Raw genomic sequence first — 12,916 nt, forward strand, 5'->3', positions numbered from 1 at the left:
TCTCGTTCCAGAGCCAAACCGAAAACCCATCATGGAGTCAGGGCAGTGGCTAAGCAGGTGTCTGTGCAAATCTCCTGGCAGGAATTCTGCAGAGGAGGACACTCCGCTCCCTTCCCCAGGTGTCCCATGGGCTGGTGGCTGGAGGGGCAGGAGCAGGTTGGCCTCCTATCCCTCCCGTCTGAGCAGCTGTGAGTGGAGGAAGGGGATGCTCAGGGCTTGTCCCTGGTCTGGTGAGGGCTGGCAGGGGAATTTGGCTTTCAGTTTCAGGCTGGAGCAGAAGGGGGTGTGAGAAGCGCCCAGCTGGAGCCAGTGACTGAGCAGGGTTCATCTGAAGCAGAGTCCAGTGCCTGCAGCTGCCCCACGGCTCACAAGGGAAGGAGCAGCCAAGCCAGCAGGAGCCGAGCGGGGGGCCTCAGGCTTTGCCAGGCAAAGGCTGCCAGGGCTCCTGGCCCTGCTGCCCCCTGAGGTGCGGGGGGTAGAGGGCTGGCGGGGTTGGCTTATAGATTGGCCAAGGGGGTGTGCGCAGCTGGGCCCCGCCCTGCGACTGGATTTGCTTCCCAACGACGGCTGGTTTCTCTGTGGCAAACTGGGTCATCCCGCAGGAAGTGCTCCGTCAGCTCTTTCGGTCCAGCCAGAGGGTTAGGTGGCGGCTCCATCTGAAGTGAAGGACTGTGGGAGCACAGCCTGAAGGTGGGGTGCCTTGGGCATGCTGTGGCAGCCGGCCAGCCAGCCATAGCAGCACTCCTCAGGCAGAGCTCTAGGCTGAGTCCGTCGCCATTTGATGTGGGGGCCCTCGGAGCCCCTGGCTGTGGAAATGCTGCTGCGCGGCATGGTCAAGCTGGGGTGCTCAGAGCTTGTTCAAGGAATGTGGCTAAGTTGGGTGCGGAAGGGGTGGAAAGCGCCTCGTCGTGGAGCATCCTAGGAGATCCTGGCAGGGCCAGTCCTGTGGCTTCGCTCAGGGGCCTGTGGCAATCCCAGCTTCAGGGCAGTGGACCGACACCTAGCAGGGTGCCTCTGCCTTGAGGAGTGAGTCTAGATGGGGGGGCACAGGGAACAGAGTTACACACAAAGCTGGGCTGCGCTGGGGTCTCCCTGGGATCAGAGGAGGGGAGGGAGTTAAGGTGACATCCATGGGACCCTACTTCCCCCGAGCAGAAACGCGTAGAAAGCCGAGCAGCCACTCAGATGGCCATGGGACAGGCCGAGTGCCCCAAATTTGGCATTGTTGAAGCAAGTGTGGCTGAGATGCAGCCCTGTCCCCCCTGGTGTCATCTGACCAGGCGTCCGTCCTGGGGGGATCAAACCACAGCTCTTATCCTCCCACGGTCCCAGTGCACTGCACCCACCTGCCCTTCGGGGGCCAAAATCCACTGGCATGGACTGGAATTGAACAGACCAGGCCTGACTGTCCTTAGGTTCCTCCTACTCCACTCACCTACCTCCCCGTGCCGGGGCTGGGCTCTGTAGGGTGGTAGCCCCCTGCCCTGCGCTGTGGCCACTGGATGGATGACTCCGGTGGCTGGTGCCTGGTCTGAGGCAGGAGCATTCATTGGACACTAGAATTTGGTCTGATAGGGGCTGGCTCCCATGGGTGGTGCTGGCTGCTGCCTGGGACCGAGCCTGGCTCTTGGGTTAACAGGACCACAGCTTGCCTGTCTCGGTCTCGGTCTCGACCCACCGAGCAACGGGAGGCTCTATCGCTTCCTTGGGGCATTTGGGCCAGTTGCTAATCCCCCAGGGCTGTCTCAGCCCAGCAACAAGGGTTGAAGGTCTCTGGCTGGTGTCTGGCCAGGACTCCAGGGTTGGGTTGACCTGCCTAAGCCTTGTGCTTCTCTTCAGTAAAAGGGGAGAGCGGTCTTGTTGGTCCAGCATTGGGTTCTAGCTTACGTAGCTACAAGGGTCCTCTGTGATGGTCGTGTCTGGGCATCCCAGGATGACTAGAGGGAGCTGAGCGGGACCGTACTGGGAGGTGCTGGGCAGAGGAGTTGGATCTAACCATTTTTCAAAAGGCTGTGGAGGGGTTTTGGGACCCTTAGTTCTGCCACATCCGATCTCCCGTGCGTTGCAGGCCATTGTGTTTACAGAGCACGTGGCTAGTTCAGGAGGAAGCTGTGGCACCGGGCAGCTGGTGTGTGGGACTCTGGTTCCCGGCCCTGTGCTCTGTCAGGCTGGAATGAAGCACTTCCTTTGGGTGTGGAGGAATGTTGGCCGGGCTCCACTAGGTCAGAGCTCCGGTTCCGGTTTGGTGAACACCTCTAGCTCGTCTGCTTCCCCAGACTCCAGGAGAACGGCCGCCTTGTGTACAAGCAACACGTGGGCTAAACCCACTGTGCTGGCTCAGCCCTGCTGTGACGCACAGCCACGTGTGGGCTGTGGCTGTTCCTTTAAGACCTCTCCTTCAGACCCTCACCCTGGCGGCGTCCTTCCGAGCCGATGCAACGCACACGCAGTCCAGGCGAGAGGGTTGCCAGCATCGGGGCCAGCTCCTGGCTCTCCCTTGTAGGCGTTTCCTGAAGGAACGTCTGCTTGAACTAGAGCCGGCTCTCAGCCGACTGGCTTCCTCTGGCGTGCCACTGGCCAGGCCCTTGCTGCGCTCCTCCAGTCTCTCGGGCTGACTTGTTTTCGAGTAGCGTCCAGTTTATTCAGGCGCTTTGGGAGTACAGCACAGCTGGAGCTCCTGGGCTCTGCAGGGAGTTAGGCAGGGGCAGGGCACTGGGGTTTCTGGGTGCCCCATACCCTGCACCTCCAAACAGGTCAAAGGACGCGTCTGCTCCCAGCTAGCCAGGGGGACTTATGGCCACAGGAGACTCCTTGTGGCCCAGGGCTTTGCAGGCGTGGACACGTCTAGGGAATATCGGCGTTACTGTGTACATTGAAGGGGTCTGAATTCTCCTGCATTGGCTTGAGCCAAGCTCCGCTTAAGGACGGCTGGGGAAGCTAAGCTGAGCCTTGTCTCTGGGGCTGAGCCTGGCTCTAGGGCTAGCTGACCCATGGCTTTCGTGGGGGTGGGGCCAGAAGGTTAGAGGGATCTTCGATCCAGCCTGAGTTCTCAAAATAGTACAGCCCAGTCTGCTTCCCCCTTGCCTGTCCTGCAGCCGGGCCTGCCACCTTGCTCCTGCCGCTCGCTCACTGCTGCCTGAAATTCCCTGGCACTCGGAATCTGTGCTTGGCCGGTATCCTGAAGCCTTCGTCGGCCTTTCCCTGCTTGTTTCAAGGGCCTGGGGTCCTTTGTCTGCTGAGGTCACGTCCTTCTGGGCCCGGACTCGGCTGTCTCTGGTGCTCCCAACAAGTGGGCCGAAAAGCCTGGCACACCTGCTGCTTCGTGGTTGTCCTGGCCCTTGGCTTTGGCTGGGCCCCAGTTCTTGAAACCCTCGGCACTGGCATTTGGACAGGGGCCCTGTTCTCCAGTTGGGGGGGTGTCTGTTGGCTAGCGCAGCGTGGGCCTTCGGCAGCCCCAGAAGAGCCAGAGGCCATGGGCGGTGTAACACAGCTGGCAGGTTGGCTTGCACCAGCCTCTCGGCCAGCCTGCTCTCCGCTGGCGTAGCTGTCTAGCTGCAGCTCAGGCCAGGGAGGAAATTGCTGCAGGTCTGGGGCTTCTATTGACCTTGGTGGGACTAGAACCCAAAGTCCTGGCTCCCCGTTTCCTGACCATCACCCCTGCTCTCCGGCTGGCAGCAGGGCCAGGAGCCCACCTTCTCCATCTGACCCACAAGCAAGCAGCCAGCAGAAGGACCGAGTGTCTCATGAGCAGCTGTAAGATCACTCTTCCCCCCCCCACCCCACTGAAAGGCCCTGGTTTGGGGGGTGGTTCCCTGACCTCTGCACTACAGGGGCCAGGCAAGATCCTGGGGGCCCTTCATCTCAGGCAGCCGGAGCGGGTGAGACTGCAGAGGCCGTGGCCTCTGGTGTGCGCTGGGGCTGTCCCAGCCGGTCCCTGCCCTCCCGGGGCAAGGGGCTGCGGTGAAGCTTTCCAGCCCGGGGCCCCCATGAAGCACATGTGGTGAGTAGTGAGAATCAGTGTGACCCCCCCAGAGACTACGGCTACGCCAGCCCTGAGCACGATCCCCTCCTGCCCACGAGGGCGCTCAAAGCCACTGGCCTTGGCGGGGGATTTCTGCACATTCATTGTTCCAGTGCCAGAGCCTGACATCATCAGCTGAGGCCAAGCCAACCCCACTGCCTTCTGGGAGCTGTAGTTCACACCTGCTTGCAGGCCTGGCTTTGTTTGTGGGGAGCTTGCCCAAGAAGGCGGGTGAGGGGTGGGCTCAGCTGCCAGTCGTGCACCTGAACGAGAAGCAACTAGTTCTGTGTCAGGCTTTGGCCCAGGGCCCAGGGTCTCCCTCCCGCACGGCATTGCCTGGTTCTGGCTGTCGACTCACTAGGTCCCTGCTGTTCACAGTACAACGGGCCCCTCTGTTGGTGCGGGAAGGCCAGGCCTGGCCTGTCTGGTGGTGGGCCCGCACCTTCTGGGTCGTGCAGACCCCTCCGCTGGTCAAACCCCGCCCCCCCCCCCAAAAAAAAAGCTGAATAGCTGTGGGAGTCTGTCGCCCAAATGCCACTTTGCTAATGCTCAAACTGTGGCCCCAGAACAGCCGCTGCAGGCAGCGGCACTGGGGGGTGCATTGCAGGCCCTGGGGCTGGGGCGAGCAGGAAGCCGCTCCCACAACCAGGCACAGGGCAGTTCGTCTGCCTGTCCTGTGTCATGTTGGGGCCACAGAGTGGGGCTGCTCGGGAGGCTGGGAAGCTGCATGCCTCTGGGTCCGACTGAAGGTGTTTGGGGCTGGGGGGCATGGGGGGGTTGCGTGTGAGGGTTTTGCTGTGGTCTTGAGCGGCATGGCATGGCCAAAGCCAGCTGTGCCACTTGTTCCCTGGGCACTTAGGAGTCACAGGCCTGTGTGTTCCCCCTGTTTTGCCAGTCACGGGGGTGTCACTGAGAGTGGGGTCCCCCCTGTTCTGCATGACCGCTGCCTGGACCAGCTGCTGTGCCTGGGCTGCCTGGGGGTGGGGTCAGGCTCAGCTCCTCCTGCCCTCTCCTTGTAGCTTTGGGGATTGCCTGTCCCCTCTCCAGCAGGAGTGGGGCTGGGGCTGGTGGAGTACTATACTGGGGGCTGGCTTTGTTTGGGGAGGGACTGAGTGGCAGCTGGGCCAGTGGGAGGCTTCCTCAGCTGAGGAGTGGCTGGAGTCGGGTGTGATTGGGGGAGGACCCTGGTCTGGTGGCTGGGCCCTGCTCTCAGGTGGGGGTGGCTGTAGCATGGGCATGTGGGGTCCCATTTGCATCATGGCCAGGCCCCCGTCAGGCTAAACAGCACCCTGGACTCTCCTGTGTCCCCCTCCCTGCAGTGCTGGAGCTGGGGCTCCCTGGAACTCTCCCACTCCCATCTCGAGTTCGCTCCCTTGCCCAGCTGCATGTCGGTGGGGCCAGGGTGGGGGTAAGGCTCCTGGCCGTGCATCCCCATATGCCCATGGGCTCCGGTGAAGCTTACCCCAGCTCCCCACTGCCCAGGGATGCTGCAGCATTGTGCTGTGCAATGGAGGAAGCAATGCTGCCTAGTGGGTAGGGCCCCGGGTTCTGTCTCCAGCTCAGGGAGAGGAGCAGGGTCAGGCAGTTAGTGTGGGGGAGCTGACAACCAGGGTACCTGGGCTGTGGTAAGGCCCATCTGTGTGCATGGTGTGTCTGGTGCAGCAGGGCCCCAGGGGCAGCCCACGTGGGACGGGTCCCTCTTTCGCTGCTGCAGGAAGACAAAGCCTAGGCCTGGTCTGAGGCTACCAATGGGCAAACTGTGGCCAACACAAAGCTGAGCAAACAGCAGGTCCCTGGTAAGGGCCCTTGGCACAGACAGGGCAAAGCGCTCCTTGGGAGTCAGCCCAGGTGCAGGGCACTAGTGGGGACCAGCTGCCAGTTGAAATCACAGGTTCCTACCAGCTCATTAGAAAAGGCCTTGGTACCGGCTGCTGCTGGCTGCAGCCCCAGGGCCAGGGAAGGCTCTCAGACAGCAGCCTGAGGGGTAGGGACAAGCTAATGAACCTCAAGGTGCAGGGCACTGGGTGGCAGCCTGAGAGCGCAGCAGTGAAGGTTGCTGGGTTTGTACCTGTATGTAAGTGGTGCCTTGGGGGGCCAGTCTGTCTGACTGGGGCGGCCAAGTCAGTCTGTTGTGGCGGGTACAGCTGCGCAGTGATTCAGTACAGTCTGCTGGTGGCTGTTAATGTTCTGGCCCTGGCCTGTGGTCTTTAGGGGCCCCCTCGGGCTCTGCTGCTGTCATCATGCCAGCAGCCTTCTGGCCGTCCTCCTCCAGAGACCTGGGAGGGTGCCACGGCAGTAAACCTCCTCACCAGGGCTGTGCAGCTCACTGCGTGGCCCTGGCGGGTCACACCGCCCCTGCTCCCCTCTTCTCTTCCAGGATCAGAACGTGGAAAAGAGGAAACATGAAAGTGGACCGAACGAAACTGAAGAAAACCCCCACTGAGGCTGTGAGTGTCGCTGGAGACCAGGCCTCTCCACTTGCCTGCTGCAGAGGGCTCCCCGGGAAATGCTCCCACCAATTCTGGGGGTCGGGACAGACTACCAGCCAGACTGCTGGGCTTCCAGCCTCCAGAGCAACTGTCTCCTCCGCAGTGGCAGAGCAGCCCCTGTCTGAGGCTGGGAGTCGGCGCGGGGGGAGTCTTCTGACAGCCTGTGGGCTGGGAAGGGGGAAGGCGCTCTGCCCCCAGCCGCTACAGGCATGGAGCTAGGGCAAGCTGCCTCTTCCTCTGGCCCTGCACGCCCCACGTCCCCCCAGCCCTCCCTCCTGCCTGCTTTCCCTCCTTCAGCCACCACCTCCCCTTGCCCATGGGACTTCTTCAGGCACCTAGGTAGCTGCATCATGCTTACGTGGGCCCCACCAGTTTGGGGGGGGGGGCCTGAATGTGCGGCTGCCCGGGGGCGCCATAGGGGGACCTGCCCATCTGGCGTAGCCTCTAGACCCAACTGGTGCGAGTGCGTGCTCCCTGAGGGCCCCGCTGCCGCATGGGGTGTGGCGTTGGCTTCCCTCACTGCCAGAGATCGGGGGTCAGCCCTGCTGCCCGGGGAGCTGTTGGAGCCCTGGGGTGAGGGAGCCTGGCCTGTGCCGAACCTTCACCCCAGCCCCAAAGCAGCCTTGGCTTCTGACCTGCCTCTGCCTGTCTCCATTCCCAGCCTGCCGACTGCAGGGCCTTGATCGACAAGCTCAAAGTCTGCAACGATGAGCAGCTGCTGCTGGAATTGCAACAGATCAAGACATGGAACATCGGGAAGGTGGGTGGCCAGGGCATTTGTTGGGCTGGGTCTGCCTCTGGTGTGGTGCTGCCCAGCTGGGAGGTGGCTCCTGGGCGACCCCTAGGCTTTGTCAGAGGCTTGGCAGGAATCAGTTGCTCTCAGGTCAGTGTCAGGGTGTCTGGTGCTTTTGGGGGCCCTGCTAGGGATTGGTAAAGGTACCCCCGTCCTCACCAGCTGGAGGCTGTCCTCACGGCAGGCCTGGCTGGCCCAAGGGGATGGGGCAGGGGCCCTTCCCCTCCAGGGGGCACCAGCTGTCATCCAGGCCAACATACCACTGGCCACCAGGCAACCTGTGGCTCATGAGGCTCTATCTGTGGCCATACTCTGTCCAAGGGATGGCTGGAGCCACCGCTCTGGCCTGGGCTCGCGGGGGGAAGGGACGTGCTGTTGGGAGGGGGAGGAGCTGGGGTTCCTGGCTTGGCCATGGGGCTCTCTGCTCACCTGTCTCCCTGCCTGTTCAGTGCGAGCTGTACCACTGGGTCGATCTCCTGGACCGCTTTGACGGCATCCTGGCCGACGCCGGGCAGACGGTGGAGAATATGCTGTGGATGCTGGTGTGCGACCGGCCTGAGCGGGAGCAGCTCAAGGCCCTGCTGCTGGCCGTGCTCAACTTCACCGCCCTGCTCATAGAGTACAGCTTCTCCCGGCACCTCTACAGCTCCATTGAGGTGGGGGCACCTGGGCTGCTGGCTTCTATGGCAGGGAGTGGGGACTAGTGGTTAGAGCAGGGTGGGGCTGGGGGCTAGGGTGCCTTGTGTTCTCCCCAGGCAGCCGGGGGGCAGGACCGGTGGTAAGATCGGGGGTTGGTGTCAGGACACTGGCTTGCCCCCCGCTCTTCTGTCCGAGCCTTGCGTCGTCCGTCCCCGCCCCCGGCGCAGCCTGTAACCGTCCCACTCTCGTGCAGCACCTGACGACGCTGCTGGCCTCCTCAGACATGCAGGTGGTGCTGGCTGTGCTGAACCTGCTCTACGTGTTCAGCAAACGCTCCAACTACATCACACGCCTGGGCTCCGACAAGCGGGCACCCCTGCTGTCCCGGCTGCAGCACCTGGCTGAGGTGAGCGCCCCCCATGCCCTGGGGCTGGGGGCCAGCCCCGGTGTGCCTGGTGCCCTGACCCCTCTCTCCTCTCCCGCAGAGCTGGGGCGGCAAGGAGAACGGCTTCGGCCTGGCCGAGTGTTGTAGAGACTTGCACATGGTGGTGAGTGCCTGCCCTGGCTTCCTTCTCATTGGCTGGCTGGCCCTGGCACGCGTGCCCGAGCTGTGTGTGTGCAGGGAGTCTGGCCAGCTGGAGAGGTGCCAGGCCTCTGGAGTCATTCCTACCCCGGGCCCTTGTGCGCTGGGTTCATGGGACGTTACCTTGCTTCCTGGACACCTGGTCTCATTCCCCCAGCACAGGGAGGGGAGTGGGGCTGCTGGGTTGGGGTGGCAGGGCTGGAAGCTAGGACTCCTGGGTTCTCCTCTTGGCACAGAAAGGGAAGTGGGGTCTAATGTGGCAGAATGGGACTCCAGATGCCTGGGTTCTCTGCCCAGCTATGTCAGGGTAGTGGGGTCTGGTGGCTAGAGGTGGGCTGGGAGCCCAGGGTGCCCCAGCACTCAGCTTACAGGGAACCACCCAGGATAGAAAATGATGCTGTCCAACAGATTAGCAGGATGTTTTTGTGGTGGTGCACTTCCGTGCAGGCTTCGGTGCACATAATGACATTTATTCCACACGAGTGGAAAAAGTGAGACTCGTGGCGGGGAGCCAGGATGCCTGGGTGTTCTCCCCAGCTCGAAGAGGGGAGCAGGATCTCGTGGCTGGGGGCCAGGAGCTCTGGAAGGGCACCTTGCAAAGGCAACTGTGTCCCTCTACTTCTCCACCAGCCCCACTGGCCAGGAGCTGCTCAGTGCTTCACAGGATGGGCATGGGGCCCAGGCACTGTTGCCTGCTAGGGGCGTGGCCATGCAGAATGGGGGCTTGCAGGCTCCCTGCATTGCCATCTGATCCTGACGACCTGCTGGGCAGGCTCTGGGGCAGCCGGGGCGGGATCCTGCCTCATTAGTCTGTGCGTTCTCCCCTCCCATGATCAGCCACACACCGCGTACTGCAGGGCGGCTGGAGCTCCGGATTCCTGGTTTCCAGTCCCAGCTCGCCTGTGGGGCTGTGCCTTAGTTTCCCTGTGGGGTTGCAGAGGTCTGAGACAAGTGGGGCAGTATTAGCGAACACCCTGGGGCTCTGCCGGTGGTAGGCCCCAGTCTGGGCAGGGCAGCACCCGCAGTGCTCTGACCCCCTGTGCTGTGCTCTGTACGTAGAAATACCCGCCCAGTGCCACCACGCTACACTTTGAGTTCTATGCAGATCTGGGCACCGAGGTCAAAGTGGAGAAAAGGGTGAGTGTCCGGCTGGGGAGGGCTGATCCCGAAGGGGAGCCCCCAGCGCGGGGCTGGGGGGCAGCACAGCTTGAAATACCACGGAACGAGGGGCACCGCCAGCTGCACTTGGCGCTGCTCGGGGAAGGGCTGGTTTCCAGAGCCGTGCCCGCAGCGCCAGGGTGCTGCCACCCTTGGTACCTTACGTACAGCCCATGTGGTGTGCTGGGCCCCAGGAGTGAGGGGGACCTGTCTCCGCTGGGGCTGGGGAGTGGGGTCTAGGGGCTAGAGCAGGGACTGGGAGCCAGGACTCCTGGGTTCCATCTCCCAGCCTTGGTGGGGGGGAGACCGGCCCAAGCAGTGGACGTGCCCTCCATCCCAGCTGCAGCTCCCATTCCCACCCGTGGGCCCCGTGCAGAGCTGGCCCTTAACACCCCTGCCCCCTTCTTCCACAGGTGACAAGCAACACGCTCCATTACATCCACATCGAGCAGCTGGACAAGGTAAGGCCTCGGCTGGCTGGGGGTTTCTGGGTCGGGAGCAGCCTAGTGCTGAGATCCTGCTCTGCTCTCTCCCGCAGATCTCAGAAAGCCCCTCCGAGATCATGGAGTCCCTCACCAAGATGTACAGCATCCCCAAGGACAAGCAGGTGTGGCGGGGCACCAGCGCTCCTGGTTTGCTGCCCGGCGCTGGGAGAGGGTGGGTGGTCCTGGCCGTGGAGGGCTTGGTTTTGAGTGGAGCTGGGAGCCAAGGCTCCAGGGTTCTACCTGCAGCGTGAATGTCTGCCACAGTTTCCCCTCCCACCCGCCATCTGTTGATTGCAATTGCTTTGGGGACAGGGAGCATCTCTGCAGTGCTAGCTGGCGGGGAGGAGTTGTCGGCTGTCCCCTCGTGTCCTCTAACAGCCCCTGTCCCCTCAGATGCTGCTCTTCACGCACATCCGCCTGGCACACGGCTTCTCCAATCACCGAAAGCGGCTGCAGGCTGTCCAGGCCCGGCTGCATGCCATCTCCATCCTAGGTAAGGGGCCCTCTGAGGGCCTGGGCTCAGGGCCAGCAGGTTCCGGCCTGGCCTGGCGCTACTGGCGACTTGGGCAGCAGCCGCTAACATGGTGCCCTCTGTCTCCACAGTGTACTCCAATGCCTTGCAGGAGTCGGCCAGCAGCATCCTGTACAATGGCCTCATAGAGGAGCTGGTGGACGTGCTGCAGATCACGGACAAGCAGCTCATGGTGGGTGGCTGGGCTGGGGGCGGGCAAAGCAGCAGCCAACCCAATGAGCCAGGGTCTTGGGCACCCCCCTTGTCAGGCCTGCTGGCATGTGAGTGAGGGGAGCCTGGGGCCGGCCTTGGGAGCCGAGCCTTCGTCAGTGCCTCAGCTTCCCTGGCCTAGTAAGGCTGTTGGGTGCTGATGTCTCCTGTTCCCTGTCGCCTCTCACAGGACATCAAGGCTGCCTCCCTGAGAACCCTCACCTCCATCGTCCACTTGGAGAGGACCCCAAAACTCAGCAGCATCATTGACTGCACAGGAACCGCCTCCTACCACGGCTTCCTGCCCGTCCTGGTCCGCAACTGCATCCAGGCCATGATTGGTAAGGGCGGGGCGGGGCGGGGTGGGCAGGGGTGGGGTGCCCAGGTGGAAGGCTGACGTGGCTGTCCTTTGCAGACCCCACTATGGAGCCGTACCCTCATCAGTTCGCCACGGCCCTCTTCTCCTTCCTCTACCACCTGGCCAGCTACGACGCCGGCGGGGAGGCCCTGGTCTCCTGCGGCATGATGGAGGCCTTACTGAAGGTGATGTGGGGAGGGCCAAGCCTGCAGGGGGAGGCATGGGATGGCCCCCAGCTCCCGTTTGGCCACAGGGCAGAGGAGACTGGCTCACTGCCGCCTTGCCCGGGGCACCAGGGAGACTGACCCAGGGCTGGTGGTGAAGTGCCCCTGGCCAGAGCCAGGGCTTGCCAGACTGGCCGCCCGGCTTTGGGTCCTTGGCCCCGCCCTCAACCCAGGCCTCCTGCTGCTCCCCCACCAGGTGATCAAGTTCCTGGGGGATGAGCAGGACCAGATCACCTTTGTGACCAGGGCGGTGCGTGTGGTAGATCTCATCACCAACCTGGACATGGCGGCCTTCCAGTCCCACAGCGGCCTCTCTATCTTCATCTACCGGCTGGAGGTAAGCCCTGGCCGTGCCCGCCCGGTGCCCCCGCCCGCCCTGCCCTTGCTAACGCCCTGCTCTCTGCCCAGCACGAGGTGGACCTGTGCCGTCGGGAGTGCCCCTTCGTCATAAAGCCAAAGGTGCAGAGGCCGCCCAGCGCCCCCCTGCAGGAGGGGGAAGAGATGGAGACGGACATGGAAGGTAACGGGTGTCCTGGAGCGCTGGGAAACTCAGCCGTGGGGCTTGGGAGCGAAAGAGCTTCCCAGAGGTCGTTGTTTCCGGCGCCTCCTCTGACCACTAGACTGCACTCCCCTCAGACTTCCTGGCTCCCGCGCCTCCCCTGCTCCTGGGCACTATCCGCAGAGCTGAGGATGGAACCCAGGAGTCCTGGCTTCTGGCCTGCTGCTCTGACCACTAGCCCCGACTCGCAGAGCGCTTAGCTTTGTGGCCCCAGAGAACCAGGGGCTCTGTGGCACTGGAAGCAGTTGGGTGTGGGGCCTGTTGACAAGGAATCCCATCAGGTCCCACCCCCACTGCAGTGTCTGCGGAGAGCCGGGTGTTCCCCGCCCCCCCACCCCCCATGCCGTGCCTGCGGGGGGCCGTGGAGAGCTGGGTCCTAGCGCGTAATGCCCCGTGTGTCCTCCCCCAACACAGTGTCAGACGTGGCCATGGAGAGCAGCCCTGGTCCCTCCACCTCTGCAGAGCCCCGGCCAGAAGTGACCGTGGTGGTGGAAGCCAGGATGCAGAGCGCCGTCGCCTCCAGCAGTGCAGCCACTGCCATCGGCCCCCCCCGCAGTGGTGGGTCCTGCAGCCAGCGGGGGGCCAGGTGGGGGGTGAGCGGCCAGCGGGGTGCTGACCTCTCCCTTCCCCCCCTGCGCAGGAGTCCAGTGCATCCCGCAGCGTGCTGCGCTCCTCAAGTCCATGCTGAACTTCCTCAAGAAAGCCATCCAGGACCCTGCCTTCTCGGACGGCATTCGCCACGGTGAGGGCGCCTGCGGGGTGGCCGGAGTCGCCCTGGTTCTCAGCCGGCCCCCCCGTGCCCCTCTAACCTCTACTCTCCCCTCCCCTCCCCGGCTTGGCTACAGAGCCCTGGCCCCCAGCGCCCCCTCTAACCGCTTGGCTCCCC

At 63.2% G+C, this 12,916-nt stretch overlaps 1 protein-coding gene across 3 annotated transcripts in view; it reads left to right on the top strand.

Moving 5' to 3' along the window:
• The window catches only part of HUWE1 (HECT, UBA and WWE domain containing E3 ubiquitin protein ligase 1), a 52,673-nt gene that overhangs the window by 6,200 nt on the left and 33,557 nt on the right, over positions 1–12,916 (top strand). For all 3 annotated transcript variants that reach the window (XM_075017384.1, XM_075017385.1, XM_075017386.1), the window contains exons 2-17: positions 6,399–6,468; positions 7,172–7,270; positions 7,753–7,959; positions 8,196–8,348; positions 8,428–8,490; positions 9,585–9,662; positions 10,097–10,144; positions 10,222–10,290; positions 10,562–10,661; positions 10,772–10,872; positions 11,080–11,230; positions 11,305–11,432; positions 11,668–11,808; positions 11,880–11,991; positions 12,445–12,588; positions 12,671–12,772. In XM_075017384.1, the coding sequence (XP_074873485.1) occupies positions 6,424–6,468; positions 7,172–7,270; positions 7,753–7,959; positions 8,196–8,348; positions 8,428–8,490; positions 9,585–9,662; positions 10,097–10,144; positions 10,222–10,290; positions 10,562–10,661; positions 10,772–10,872; positions 11,080–11,230; positions 11,305–11,432; positions 11,668–11,808; positions 11,880–11,991; positions 12,445–12,588; positions 12,671–12,772 (1,741 nt within the window). In that variant the 5' untranslated portion in view covers positions 6,399–6,423. The remainder of the gene's footprint in view (positions 1–6,398; positions 6,469–7,171; positions 7,271–7,752; positions 7,960–8,195; positions 8,349–8,427; positions 8,491–9,584; positions 9,663–10,096; positions 10,145–10,221; positions 10,291–10,561; positions 10,662–10,771; positions 10,873–11,079; positions 11,231–11,304; positions 11,433–11,667; positions 11,809–11,879; positions 11,992–12,444; positions 12,589–12,670; positions 12,773–12,916) is intronic.

The sequence above is a fragment of the Carettochelys insculpta genome, chromosome 22, assembly GCF_033958435.1.
Source record: "Carettochelys insculpta isolate YL-2023 chromosome 22, ASM3395843v1, whole genome shotgun sequence".
Taxonomy (NCBI): Eukaryota; Metazoa; Chordata; order Testudines; family Carettochelyidae; genus Carettochelys; species Carettochelys insculpta.